A 14,621-nucleotide genomic window follows, 5' to 3' on the forward strand; every position below is an offset into this window, starting at 1 on the left:
TGGTGAATGCCACAAATTCTCCTAAATCACTCGTACGCACAACTTAAGAACAAATCTGTGCGTACGAACAGTTCTTGCATGAGGCCCATTGATCTATTTTAAACTGTACATAGACAGTCAATAAATCATATTATTTTACTATTATCATTACTTCCTCTTTTATGTTGCCCCACAAGACAAGTCAATCTGACCAATCACGGTTAAGCCAAACTCCGCCCACACACACCAACTCTGCCAATAACAGGTAGAGCCAACTATACCACAGGACAACATGTACTGCAGAGACTCCTACTTGTTCACATCTGCCTCCAACTATGGGCACTTGAGCAAGGTCCGTACCTCTACCAGCTGCTCCCTTGAGCAGCAGCGGGCTGTGGTAGTTCGGTGGTTGTGTCACAAGAAGCATCGGCTGTTACAAGAACACAATTGTCAAAACTTGATTCACGTTTGCTTGCTGTGATGATCCATGAAGAGGGGAGCAGCCAAAAGGAGAAAAAAACTGAAATTATTATTTGCTTGTTCTGAAATGTGTGACAATAAAGCATCAGAAATTAGTGAGAAGCTAAATCTGTCTCACTGTATGTTGTACCTCAAGCTTCCATTCAGTTTGTGATCAATTCTATTTCTTTAGGTTGATTTAAAATCCTCTGTATAGTGACTTAATATGTTTATTTGTCAGATGTGAGTCTCAGCAGTGACTTCATCTCAGGCTTCTGTGGCGAAACGGAGGACGACCATCAGCAAACCCTCTCACTGATCAGAGAGGTGGGCTACAATGTGGGATTCCTTTTTGCCTACAGTATGCGAAAGGTGACCTCTCACTACACTTCCCAAATATAACACAAAAACCAAGCAGTTTTTCCCCCCTGAAAAGTAGCAGAGCTGTAAAGATGTGCATTTTGTGTTGATCTTCTTTAGAAGACACACGCCTTCCACCGGCTACAGGATGACGTGCCACCACAAGTGAAACAGAGGAGGGTGGAAGAGTGCATCAATGTGTTCAGAGAGGAAGCTTCCAGGATCAATGCTGCTCTTATCGGCAGTACACAGCTTGTGCTGATAGAGGGAGTGAGTATACAAACTGGCAACATACTAACTGTTAACATTTTTTACTTTATGGAAGAATCTATAGATATACAGTCTAGGGCTGCTTATTGACAAGAATTTGGCGATACGATACATATCATGACAGCGGGGTCATGATACGATATATCACGATATATTGTGTTACTGTAAGCAAGGCGATATATTGCGATTTTTTTGTCCAAAAATTATATTAATTAAAAACCTCTTACTGAAAAAAGAAAAAAAAAAAGGAAAAACCAATTCGTCTCAGAAAATTCTAATATTACATAGACTTACATTTGATACATTTAGCTGTGTTCTGCTTTGCCAATAAATAGTCTGAAAATATATATTTGGCAGCTTTTAGTTTTTAATATTAATTTACAATATGGTCACCCAACACTTAACAATAGCCTTTATGYTGTCATAAAGTTCAGTAAACAGATGATATGAAGCTGCTGCACACAGAGTTTCTGGGATCAGCTGACCTGCATCCAGAACGTGATTTGTGGGTCGAACAGCAGGGCAGGTCCCGAAAATAAACAGTAAACAAATGAAGAAGCTAAACAACACAGTTAAACTGTTTTTGAAGTAAACAAAGCAGGATAAACTCAAAGTAAATGGACTTTAATGCGATCAGCTGGACACTTAGAGCAGCAGAGTTTTTTGTCACGGGGCGTCTTAAGGGGGGAGCGCAGAGCTTGAGGCGCTAGACCCATGCCTGCCTGCCTGCCTTTCGTAACATGAAGGCTGACTACAGTTGGAAAAAGAGCGCACGAGACACTTAATTTGGCTTAAAATACAGACATTCTGAAAAATAAGTAACCTTACTTCAGCTTAGAAGGCAGAGTGTGTCTGACTTTTCTGCTAATATTCAGCTATCGGTGCATGAAGCTGTGCCCAAGTGGAGGAGTTTAAGTATCTCGGGGTCTTGTTCACGAATGAGGGGAGAATGGAGCGGGAGATTGACAGGCGGATTGGTGCTGCGGGCGCTGTACCGGTCTGTCGTGGTGAAGCTCTCGATTTACCAGTGGGTCTACGTTCCTACCCTCATCTATGGTCACGAACTTTGGGTAATGACCGAAAGAACGAGATCGCAGAAACAAGAGGCCGAAATGAGTTTCCTCTGCAGGGTGTCTGGACTCTCCCTTAGAGATACGGTGAGAAGCTCAGTCATCCAGGAGGGACTCAGAGTAGAGCTGCTGCTCCTCCACGTCGAGAGGAGCCAGTTGAGGTGGCTCGGGTATCTGGTTAGGATGCCTCCTGGTGAGGTGTTCTGGCTTGGGCGTACTTAGCTGCCCGTGGCACTGGGTCAGTAGTAGTTATTGATGATGTGACACAGGACAGAAGTAGCTGGATGAGGTATTCAGAGACAAACTGTGAGCTCAAATGCAGAAAAACTGATTGGTCAGCATTTCCTTAGACAGATGGACAATGACCCAAAACATAAAGCCAAATACCCAGGAGTTTATTAAAGCAAATAAGTGGAATATTCTTGAATGACAAAGTCACCTGATCTCAACCCAATTGAACATTTCACTTGTTAAAGACTAAACTTCAGACAGAAAGGCCCACAAACAAACAGCAACTGAAAACCAGCAGTGAAGGCCTGGCAGAGCATTAAAAAGGAGGAAACACAGCGTCTGGTGATGTCCATGAGTTCAAGACTTCAGGCAGTCATTGCCAACAAAGGGTTTTCAACCAAGTACTAGAAATGAACATTTTATTTACAATTATTTAATTAGTTTAATTACTTTTGAGCCTCTGAAATGAAGGGATTGTGTTTAAATGCTTTAGTTTTTCACATTTCTATGCAACCATTTTGTTCAACACAGAGAGTCTGAACTTCAACTGCATCTGAAGTGTTTTGTTCAGAATTTATTGTGGTAATATACAGAACCAAAATGGCGAAAATTTTGTTTCTGTCCAAATAGATATGTTCCTAAATGTACATTTTGATAACCATCTTCAGTGTATTCTCTAAAATCTTATAGTGTGACAGTGCCACAACATCAGCAGGACAAAGAGGGAGATATTAGTAAAATGAAATAAATATTGTGTTTATCAAAATAAATTTCAATAAAATAATTTTATATTACATGCAGATTTTATCAGCTATTTAAAAATAAACCAACCAAATTCAACACTGTTCATCTGATATAATGAGAAAATATTTTATGAATGATATAGAAATATAAAAGTCATGATTAGGGAGTCAAATGTTTAACCCAACGATTTTCAGGATTTTTCTAATGTTTTTCTCTGTTTCTCCTAAAGTTTGGTGGGCTTAGGATGGTGAGGGTCTTTATAGTCCTTTATTTTTATTTAAAAAAATTTCAGAAATTAATTGTTTATTGCCAGTTGTTCTAGACCCTTGACCTTATGTAGAAATCAAATTTGTACATTTTAAACATGAAGTTTGAAAATCCTTGGCATATGCAGACAGCCATTTAATAGCTGCAAACACAAGATGAGTGTTTGTGAAAATGAAAAACATTGAAGTTTGTACTGGCCAATAAAAATGGCCACCTGGATTTAACTAAGGAAATCAAATTGGCAATTTCAAAAAAATGGCTCCTCCTGTACAAAAGCAGCAATTCATGTCTACTTTTACCTGCTCACTGGCACCACTGTTAAACTCTTGCATCCTATTTTTATTAAGGAAAGTAAAAGATCTGCTGAGGACCTGTGTGGGAGAACTGACGGCAACATCAAAGTGATTTTCTCCAAAGAAGATGTTCAGCATGCTGCATTCAGCTCTGCACCAATCAGTGCTGGGCAGTATGTTCTGGTCAAGGTAGGGTGAGATTTGTACTTTAACCCAGTAGGGTATATTATACAGTACATGTATATACATTACTTAATAGTTAAAATTGTTAATCTAATAGTTGAAAACACATTCTGTAATGCTATTACACTATAAACTACATTTTAGACAACTTATGCCAACTTGTGAAAGTTTTGTACTGATTATTTTACTCATATTGGCTATATATTGTATCTAAGTGTTAGTATTACAGTATGTATAGGTCCAAAAGAGGCTTCCAGTAGACTTTTTTATTATTCAATTTTCAGCTTAGACATCTCTAGTGTTGGACAAACTTTTCACAAGTTGGCATAAGTTGTCTAAAATATTATAGTGTGATAGGATATTGAATTGTCTGGCCAATGCTATTATTAACACACTGTGTGCATGCGTGTGTTTGTATGTGCTTAATGGCTCATGAACCACTGGACAGATTTTTTTTAAGCTTTCAAGAGACAAGCATTGCATGTACAGTACATCTACACCAGGGATAGTCAACTACGGTCCTCGAGGTCCGCAGCTCTGCACATTTTACTCGTTTCTCTGCTCCACCACACCTGATTTGAATGAATGGATGATTTTCAGGCTTCTGCAGAACTTGGAAGAGGTAATACACTGACTGAATCAGGCGTGTTAGAGAAGGGAAACGAGTAAAACATGCAGGGCTGTGAACCTCGAGGACCACGATTGACTATCCCTGATTTATACCGATTAACGTTTGGAGTCAACCTTATTCAAGATGGCTGCCATTATAAAGTACAGAAAAGTACTTAAAATAATCATCTTGTACTATTTAATTTAAAGCAGGGGCCTTCAGTGTGTTTTAGTCTGGGACCCCAAAACCGATGAAGAGACAAACACACGCACGCACGCACGCACACACACAGACAGGTTTGTTTTTATATTCCCGTGGGGACCGTGGCTTGACTTCCATTCATTTTTGGTAATTTTATATCCTAACCCTGACCATTTACCCTAAAATTAACCTCACAGGTACCTGATTGACCCTAAAACTAACCTAAACTTAATTCACACCTCAGTCCTAAACCTAACCCCCCACCTGAAATTAGCATCCTACCCTGGTCCCCACAATGCACATTCGGTCCCCACAAGCAGTGGTGGGCAGTACTAATCTAAAAATTAGTTCCACTAGCCCTAAAACACTAACTCAGATATTTAGTTCCCCTAATTCTAAAGCACTAATGCACTGAAAATTTTATCAAAAGCTAATTCTAAAGCACTAAAATAACCCAATCAACCCATGAACATTCTTTAACAGACAACATGTGTCACATGTTGCCATGTTGCTCTCTTAACACTTATCATTGACATTCCACAGCCTTATTTGAGTTCATGTATTGTCACCTAGTCTAGTGGATAAGTGACACAAATATTTACAAAATGTGCATCAGCTGTTAACATCAACTTTGATCAAAAACATTTATAGACCTCAGTTAGTGCTTCTAGATTTAGCCTATAAATTTATCAAGTACTAATCCACTAATAAATTTTAAAATTAGCAAAAGCCCTAAAGCACTCATCAGAAAATTAGTTCCCCAATCAGCGCTTTACAGGAACTGTGCCCACCACTTCCCACAAGGCTGCATTTTTCAGGAAATTGGTTCCTACGATGTGGCAAAAACATATACACACATACAGACAGCAACATAAACATTACTGTTGCTTCATCGTTGGCAGTAGGCAATCACAAACATACTAAAAGTGAACAGAGTTTTCTAATAATTTAAAAACAAAACATTTTACAGCCAATGCTAATACTACTTTCTTAAAATTTACAGGTATAATTACACTACTGAGCAAAATTTTAAGACCAGTCGAAAAATGGGTAAAATTCACATTTTGCACTGTTGGATTGTAAGAGTGTTCTAAGTAGAGCTTTAAATGCAAAACATGAAATTGGAGTGAGACAAAAAACACCAGAGTAAGCATTTTATTGCAAACAAGTATTAAACTGAAATAGGTTGTTCATCAGCTGATCAATAGTTAAAGACCATATCTCAAAACCAAAACCAAATCTCCTCTGAAACAGAAAAAATGTTTGAAAAAAGGACTCAGGATGCTTGATATTAGTATTTCAGGGGGCGGTTGTAGCAGAGTGGTTAGGGGAGTCGTCCTGGAACCGGAAGGTCGCCGGTTCCATCCCCAGTCCAGCTGTCTCAGTTGTTGTGTCCTTGGGCAAGACACTTCACCCCTAATGCCTCTGATGTGTGTCCCATCAGTGTATGAATGTGATTGGCACTGATTAGTCTCAATTGATGATTGTATATGTTAGCTTTGTAGAGACCTAATAGAGTGCTGTGTGAATGGGTAAATTAGGGCACAGATTGTAGTGTAAAGCGCTTTGAGTGTCCTGKATGGATAGAAAAGTGCTATATAAGTACAGTCCATTCACCATTTCCAGGAAGCTAAAGGGAATGTTTCCAAGTGGTGAAGATGGCTTCACAGATGGCATCCACTGTCTGCAACTGGTGTCTAGTTTTCTAAACTTCACTTGCCATCCAACCCCAAATGTTCTCAGTTAGATCAGTGGAAAACGCAGGAAAAGAGTGATGCTTTCTCTGGAAGAAGTCCTTTGCAGTAAAGACACTTCAAAAGCAGCAGGAATTTCAAGGCTGCTTTGTTCCAAAACAATTGGATTACCTTTCTGGCTCCCAGCGGCACGGCCTTGAGGGCAGTGCTTATCTTAACCTCCCCAGGATGTAATGTCAACTAAGAGCTGGATTTGCTCCCAACCCATCACCTGTGTTGGACCCGGCCTTGGAACTCAATTGGCTGAGGAGAAGGAAAATCTCTGAACTCTAGCGAACTGAGTAGAGACAATAACATCATGTGACTCTGGATGGGCCCAGGGTTGGGCTGTCTTGCTCTCTCGCGAGTTGTTTAACTCAATTTTCTTTTTGTGTATTTCAAGCTGTTGTTAAAGGAAGCGCAACTGAGTTTGCTTCATGACTGGTTTCACCTGTTCCCCCATGTTTGTCTTGTATGTCTCTTGAATGGGTGTTTCTTAACTGCCCTCTCCCCCCTTCCCTGATTGTACAGCACCATGTAAATTTATTTCTGTGAAAGTTGCTATATAAATAAAACTTTACTCACTCACTTACTTTKTCAGGCGGGCATTGTGAATTGCAGAGTTGTCCTGTCATTATAACACAAACTAAAGATGGGCAACTCTGGTCCTCAGGGGCCACTGTCCTGCATGCTTTAGAGGTTTCTCTGCTCCACCACACCTGATTTGAATAAATGTGTGAGTAACAGGCTTCTCCAGACCGTGAAGAGGTAATTCAGTCCATGAATCACGTGTGTTGGAGACCATCAAGGAAAACTTGTAGGACAGTAGCCCTCAAGGACCGAAGCTGCCCATCTCTGACATAGATGATGATGGCCTTCAGTCATGAGGACACCTGCCATTTGATGCCTCTGCACAACCTGAAGCTCCATTGATCCATTGAATGAAAAAGCCCCTGAGATGATGATGGCGTCCACTTCATCGTGTAGAAAACATCTCAGGTGGCATCACACCATCAGGACTGTCAAGGTTAAATTTTACCTCATCAGATAATAAAACTTTCTTCCATCTTTCATCATCCCATGTTTGGTTTTCTCATTTAAACTCCAAACAGGCTATTTTGTACCGCTGAAGGAGACAAGGCCTTTGAAGACATTTTGATGGTAAAAGCCTATATGCCACAGACATCCGGTCCAGCACGTGATGCCACTCCGATCACTTGCGGTTCGCGGTCAACACAGTGTTAGCGAAAGATTTTTTCACCCGACAACGACTCTTAATGATCTCCACAGTTCAGAATTCGCATATTACATGTACCAACATTAACACAGGAGACATACAGGTCAAGCCAAGTGGAAAAAAAATCACTCCAAAGTGGATTAAAGCCATAAAACAAAGGAAAGACGTTCGTGTTTGTGGTTCCAGAATTTAGCCTTTTTCACTATTCCTTAGCTGTTTGTTCGGTGAATTTTTCACGTAGAGCTGTGACACTTATATTTTTGGAAAGAGCAGAGTCTAGGCTTTAAATTGATGGGCTACTTGTATGGTTTGGATCATTTTCCCCGATGTTGGTGAACTAAAAATGTAATGATTATCAGGCGGAGGTTCTGCGGCTCTCAGTGCTCGGGGTGGGGTGGGGGGGGAGGGGGTGCGTTAGTCGCTCATGTTTTGTTTACACTGTAATATACAGTCTAACAAGTTTTTACTTTTGCATAAAACTCCTGACAAAGTTGCCTAAAAACATTTCATACTCTGTAACACAAACACGTGCACACAAGCACACACCTACCTGTACCGGCTACTGTGTTAGCTTCCTCCTAGCTGTGAGGTGGTCTTTCCTCTCTTGTCTTGGCAGTAAAGGGGGATAATTGTACATCTCCCATTTGTAATCTCCGTCTTCTCATTTCTGATGCTGGCTCTTGAATATCCTCAGGTTAGAAATGCCCATTACAAACGCAAGCGTGAGCTTATAGCTAAGTTTTTCCTGTATAGCTATGATCCACAGCTGTCACCTTTCCACCTCTAGAGGAAAATGAATAAAAACTAACTACTCTATCATACCTACTGGTTAGTTGATGACACAACGGCACACAACAGAACTCACCTTTTATATCAGTAGTTCACAGATGCTTTAACTTTTGTGACTTTTTCATGGTGCAGTATTGGGAGGCTACGCTAAAAACAAAGGCAGTAACCAGGAAGTGGAAGGGAGGAGCTTGGCAAGAATTTTACTGGAAATACGTCATTAATGACCGTGGCATATATGCTATTGGACTGCAGTTGACACCAGTGACAAACCTAATTTGGGACGAGGATCGTCCTGTGTCTTGATGGACAGCGTATTGGATCCTTTGGCTCAGGGCCAGTAAAATCTTTTTGGGTCTACCACTCATGACTCTGTGGATACGTGACAAAAAATGACACAAGACAGAATCCACATTTTTTGTGAAGATTTGGCCTTTTAAATGCTGTGGTCTTAAACTCTTGATCAGCTGATGAAAAGCCTATTTTAGCTTTGAAGGAAATTTTGTAAATGATTAATTGAATGTTTGTTGCAGTTTTGTATTTTATACTTTCTGATCATTGCAACCTTAAGGCTAAAACAGAGAAAGAGTTGGTGTGTCTTATCAATGTGTTCTTTTTGTAGCCTAAACAAAAATGGGTTACGTTCTGACGTTTGACACAAAAGTTACAACCTCCACGGGTGTAACCAGGAAAAGAAATGCATTATAAGGTCAATTCATTATTAGAGGAAGAAAATAGGTGGTTTTCAGAAGTGGTTAGAGTTTACAGTCTCTCTGTTAGATTCAGCCTGCTGGGCTGTTTTGTTTGGGTTTGAGCTTATGCTGAGGCCTGTGCTGTGCACTGTGAAACTGACTGGAGCAGATTGAGAAGAAAGTTTTGAGAAGAAATCCAAGTGGATTCCTGTTTTGTTAAGACATGCCATATTTCTACAGCTTAGTGGTTGTTTGCAATAAAATGCTTCCTCAGTTGTTTTTTAGTCTCACTCCCATTTCTTCTTTTTGCATTACGAGCTATTCGTAGAAGATCCAACAGTTCAAAATGTGAATTCTTGCCATTTTTCAACTGGTCCTAAAATTCTGATCATTTGCAGTTTTGGTTCCAATTAAGGGATTTTTGTGTTCTACTACATCTTTGATATCTTTTCTCTGATGCAGATATTATCAGCCAACTCTCAGACCCTGAGAGGCCGAGCTCTCAGTCCGAACACCCTGAGAGGACAGCGATACACTGAGACACTACATATTGACCAGCAGGTGGATGTGGCCTCGGAAAACACAACTAGGATGGACATGTGACCCCACGTGTTGGGGAAAAAAATGCACTGGTGTTTATTTTGTTGCGTGGACTTAAAAACATAATGAATATTGATAATCTAAGCATGTTTATGAAAATCTCTTGTAATTAGCTATAAAATGTTCACTCAAACTTAATTATACTGTTACCACCAGTTGTATTTATGTTACTGCTCACATGTATTTAATTCTTATATTAAAGAATTTGCTTACAACCAGTTGAAAGTGCATGGTTGCTTTTCTGAAACAGAAATGTTTGATGTTAAGGAATTTTAATGGTAATCTCCAGGCAGCAGGAAAAACATAGCAGATCAGCACATTTGTAGAATCAGTTCACACAGTCAGAAACTTGAAGAGAAAATTTATCCCAAGTCAGCAGATAAAAGTGCTGAGATCTGCTTTGGAAGCAGTGTGCTATTTGTAGAAAGGTGAGCGTAGTAAAATCCCATGCTGTAAAATATCTTTTTGTCATTAAAGACAACAATAACACTGTTCTCATCCACAATTTACAGCATGCATTAAAAGGCTTACCATTTACAGAAAAACAAAAAAATGTTAAACAAAAACAAACATCTCAGATAATTAAAATCAAAGTCTTAAGTTTATTCACTGGAAGAGCTGTTTGCAGGTTAAAATCAAAGTCTTAAGTTTATTCACTGGAAGAGCTGTTTGCAGGTTAAAATCAAAGTCTTAAGTTTATTCACTGGAAGAGCTGTTTGCAGGTTGTTTTCTTCCTGTAATTTTGTCTTTAGTGTGGCTTTCTCCAGTTCATCAGAAGTCGCACAGTTCAACCTGTAAACTGAACATCTGTACTGAGCAGAATGGAGTCCTACAGAAAAACAAAAATATAAAAAATGTGATGTTTTTATATCAAATTTTAAGAATATTTATGAGAGTTTTAACAGAGACGATCGCATATCTTGCCTTCAGGATTTGAAGTTGGGGATTCACAAACTGCATCTTTCCTAAAGCAGGAAGTGGGTAACCTTCAGCAAGATAAACTGTGAAGAGAAATTTAGAAACTCAAGTCAAAGAATTGCAGGTTAAAGGTTCATTACATTGCAGTTAGAAAAATACAAATTTCGCTTGTTTGGAATGGTTGCAGGAGAAAGCCTCTTTGCTCTAAAAAGAATGTGACACAGCACAAATTTGGTTTGAGAAGTTGCATCTGAATGAATAACAAGACTTCTAGACAGTTATATCCTTTGGACTGAGACCAGAGTAGTGATGATAGCCAAAAACCAACAACAGCATATACCAGCAGAAACAACTCATAGACACTGTCATCACAGTGATGGAGGTGTGGTGATTAGGTCTGTTTTGGTGGGTGGACCTTCATTTATAACTAACATTATGTGGGCTAGGTTTGAGTGGTATGATGATATCAGTATTGAAATATGGTGACAGTATTTAAAACCTATGACCTAGTCACATTCTCTTCTTCAAGAGACATCTTGAGTCTGAGTAGTTACAGGTCAACCCAGCCTTATAAGCAGTACCCCTCTATAGTGTATCAAGTTTAATGATTACAATAGTTTATTTTCTAAACATGACATCCCAGTGGCTTTCAAACCCCAAACACATGGCAAAAACTGGTTCACTCCAAGAATATGGTCCTCCAGCCAAACAGAGTAATGTTTATGCTGTTGAGTGCCAGGAATGCAACCAGTTATACATGAAGGAAAAAAGTAGCCAAAGGACAAAAGGATGGTCCAGCACAGAACAGCAACATCATCAGGCCAGGACTCTTTAGTTTACGCTCATCTATAGGCCAGTGCTCACTCTTTTAGGGATGAAAATGCTGTCATCCTTGATAGAGAGGAATGCTGGATTGAGAAAGGAATACAATTTTTATGAGGAGAAACTACCCATTGTCTGCATGGTGGTTCAGTTAGTACCTCCCAGCAAGAACGTTACCAGATCAAATCCCGGCCCTGGACCTTTGTAGGTAGAGTTTGCATGTTCTCTCTGTGCATGCGTGGGTTTTCTCTGGGTACTTCGGTTTCTTACCACAGACCAAAAACATGGCTAATTAGTAACTCTAAATTGTCTCTAGGTGTGGAGGAGAATATGAATGGTTGTTTGTCTTGTTTGTGTCTATGTTTGTATTCTGTGATGGACTTGTGACCTGTCCAGGGTGTACCCTCCCCCTTGCACAATGACTGCTGGAAATAGGCACCAGTACACCCCGTGACCCTGAAAGGAAGAAGCAGGTTAAGATAATGGGTGGATGGAAGCTGCCCATCATTAAACAGGGGTTTAGGCCTTTGTGTCTAGTTGTCCTCTTACAATGCTGTTTATTGTAAGTATGACTCAGCCCTCTGTGAACAATAAGCGGCAATCAAGGCACTAACGTAGGTTGATGGTGGTGTTTTGCATGTGAAAAACCCCTTTTGATTGTCATCATTAAACTTGTTAATCCACTATGGAACATGTCAAATTCAAAACTTGGCCTCTGGGTGACCAACCGGTCAATGGTAATCTTTAAATTTATTTATTTTTTAAATTTATGATTCAATATAACAAAATAAACACATTTAAAATGTGAAGGATAATAATATAACTGTTGGCTTTGAGCAACTGTGCCCTCCTGAGCAATTTAGTTGAATTGCCCTATATTAAAGTCTCAAAATAAGCTGTTTTAAAGCCAGCATTGACCATAACCTACTGGTAAATTTGCCATAATGCCTGTCGATTATACATGGGAATTTCCCGTTGAGAAGTAGGAGAGAGTGGAATTCAAGACACCACAACTCAACAGTGAGTAAAACTCTTCTACTTTCAATAGTATTTCTGTATTATTTATTTCACATTTAGTCAGTTGTACATGTAGTACTTTTCAGTGTTAATAAGAGGATGTCTTAACATGTTTCTATTCAGGAATTACCACAAAGAGTTCAGTTATTGTTTAGCAGTTCTCAGTCGTAGCAATCAGATGAGGAACAAGACATTTGCTGTTTAGTCAAAGTTAAACATAAAATGTCAAAGTTATTTATAAATGGCCCTTTGAGGGCCACCATAATGCCCAGGTGGCCCTTGGTGAAAATGAATTTGACACCTCTGCACTATGGGAAGGTACTGCTTATACTACTTCTCAGCTCAGACTGAAGAAGTCTTTTGGAGAAGAGACAAAACATTTCAACAAAGAACTGCCTGTCCAGAGAACCTACTCGCTTTATTTATTTGTTTGTTTGTTTGTTTGTTTTTAGATTTTTCTACCTGGATCATTGAGATGCATCAGGACAATGCCACGCTTTTTACTGAACATGACCATCCTAATCAATGCATATTGCAGTGGCAAACAGAAGGATACATGGTAGCCTCATGGAAAAAATTTGGTCAATCCACCGTCGGTTTCATCTTTCGAGCTAAACATTCATAAACCTCTTGATAATAATATGTAGGAATRAAAAAAAATTCACACAAACTCAGTAAGAGCAGGGTTCTTTTTGTCTTTTTTTAGGTCTTACATGTACCCAACAGAAAATGCGGGAGCTGCTGGAATTGGCAAATATTTGTTACCAGCCATCAGGATCATATTTTTCCTGTAAAAGACATGTTGCCCCTTGAGATTACTTGGATTTTTTGCAAGCACTACTCTTTCTGGCCCTCACACAGATCTTTAATCATGTTAGGTTACAAGAGGGGCCATGGGACAATCAAAGTAGAAACTGTTTCTGTTGGTTTTTGTGGTCTAAAAGTCTTCCTCTTTTTATAACCACCTTTTTTATAGTCAGTGAGTTGCTTCTTCTTTCCATGGTCCTCATGCAGCAGGCTGCAACGCTAGCAAACAATCGATTGTCTCTCTGCTTTGATTAAACATGTTTTTTTTATGAATCAGTCAAAAAGTTATAATGTCTTCTAAAAGGCCTTTTTGCAAAACCCATCGGATTGGAGTTAATTAAATTGTCTGTAGATTTTGTTGTAAGAATTTAAGAAACTTTTTTTGGGTAGTTTAAAGATTTTATAGCCTTTAAAAAAACTTCATTCATATATCAATCAATCAATCAATCAAACAGCTTCATTTGTACCCGCAGGTAAATTTGGTTACAGTGAAAACGAGTCAGCTTCTAGCCAAGAAAAAGCACAAGACATCTGACATGGACATACAGTGGACACAACATGATTAAAAAGTGACCAGGTGCTCATAAAACTCAACTATATAAGAATCAAAGATAAAAACAAGATAAAATCAAATAGAACTATATAAGACAAAAAAAGAATAAAATGACTAACTAATGGCATGTATTTTATGTTAACTTGACTTTAAAAAGCTAATTGCAACAGGAACAAAGCTGATTTTGAAAYGCTTTGTTTTACATTTTGGCACTAAGTATCAACGTCCTGATGGGAGGAGGCTGAACTCGCCGTGCAGAGGATGAGACACGTCTTCCAAAATGGACCCAGACAATCTCTGGACCTGCCTAGAGTACAGAGATTCTGGATTTAATTGCATCTTTCCAGTCAGTTTACTGGACCATTTCACTATTTGGTTCAAGGAGTAATTATTTTTAAGAGAAAGGTGACCAAATCAGGACACTAAGCAAAATGATTAAATAGATTCAATAAAAGCACAATAAAACAGAGTCAGCAGGGTTTTGTCTATGTTAAAGAATGACAGTTTCTTGAGACAGAACAGGCGTTGGAATGCTTTTTTGTAAACAGCTTCACAGTTTTCATCAAAGGTCAGTATACTGTCAATGACTGTACCAAGAAATTTATGGGTATATATATACATATATATACAGTGGTTTGCAAAAGTATTCATAMCCCTTGAACTTTTCCATATTTTGTCACATTACAACCACAAACATAAATAAATTTCACTGGAATTTAATGTGAAAGACCAACACAAAGTGGTATACAATTGTGAAGTGGAAGCAAAATTTTACATGAATCAAAACAT

The 14,621-nt window shown here is 39.0% G+C and overlaps 2 protein-coding genes across 2 annotated transcripts in view; one reads left to right on the forward strand and one right to left on the reverse strand.

The window, feature by feature from the left end:
- The window catches only part of cdk5rap1 (CDK5 regulatory subunit associated protein 1), a gene marked incomplete in the record, with an annotated part of 21,135 nt that extends 11,200 nt beyond the window's left edge, over window positions 1-9,935 (forward strand). Inside the window, 4 exon segments of the mRNA XM_014025600.1 lie at window positions 680-810; window positions 919-1,068; window positions 3,728-3,862; window positions 9,578-9,935. Of these exon segments, the coding sequence (XP_013881054.1) occupies window positions 680-810; window positions 919-1,068; window positions 3,728-3,862; window positions 9,578-9,718 (557 nt within the window).
- A 362-nt stretch (window positions 9,936-10,297) lies between these two features.
- The window catches only part of LOC106530044 (bactericidal permeability-increasing protein), a 22,587-nt gene continuing 18,263 nt past the window's right edge, over window positions 10,298-14,621 (reverse strand). The window contains exons 15-16 of the mRNA XM_014025601.1: window positions 10,640-10,716; window positions 10,298-10,544 (exon numbers count right to left, since the gene is read on the reverse strand). Of these exons, the coding sequence (XP_013881055.1) occupies window positions 10,503-10,544; window positions 10,640-10,716 (119 nt within the window). The 3' untranslated portion in view covers window positions 10,298-10,502. The remainder of the gene's footprint in view (window positions 10,545-10,639; window positions 10,717-14,621) is intronic.

This window comes from Austrofundulus limnaeus, unplaced genomic scaffold (genome assembly GCF_001266775.1).
Source record: "Austrofundulus limnaeus strain Quisiro unplaced genomic scaffold, Austrofundulus_limnaeus-1.0 Scaffold487, whole genome shotgun sequence".
Lineage (NCBI taxonomy): Eukaryota > Metazoa > Chordata > Actinopteri > Cyprinodontiformes > Rivulidae > Austrofundulus > Austrofundulus limnaeus.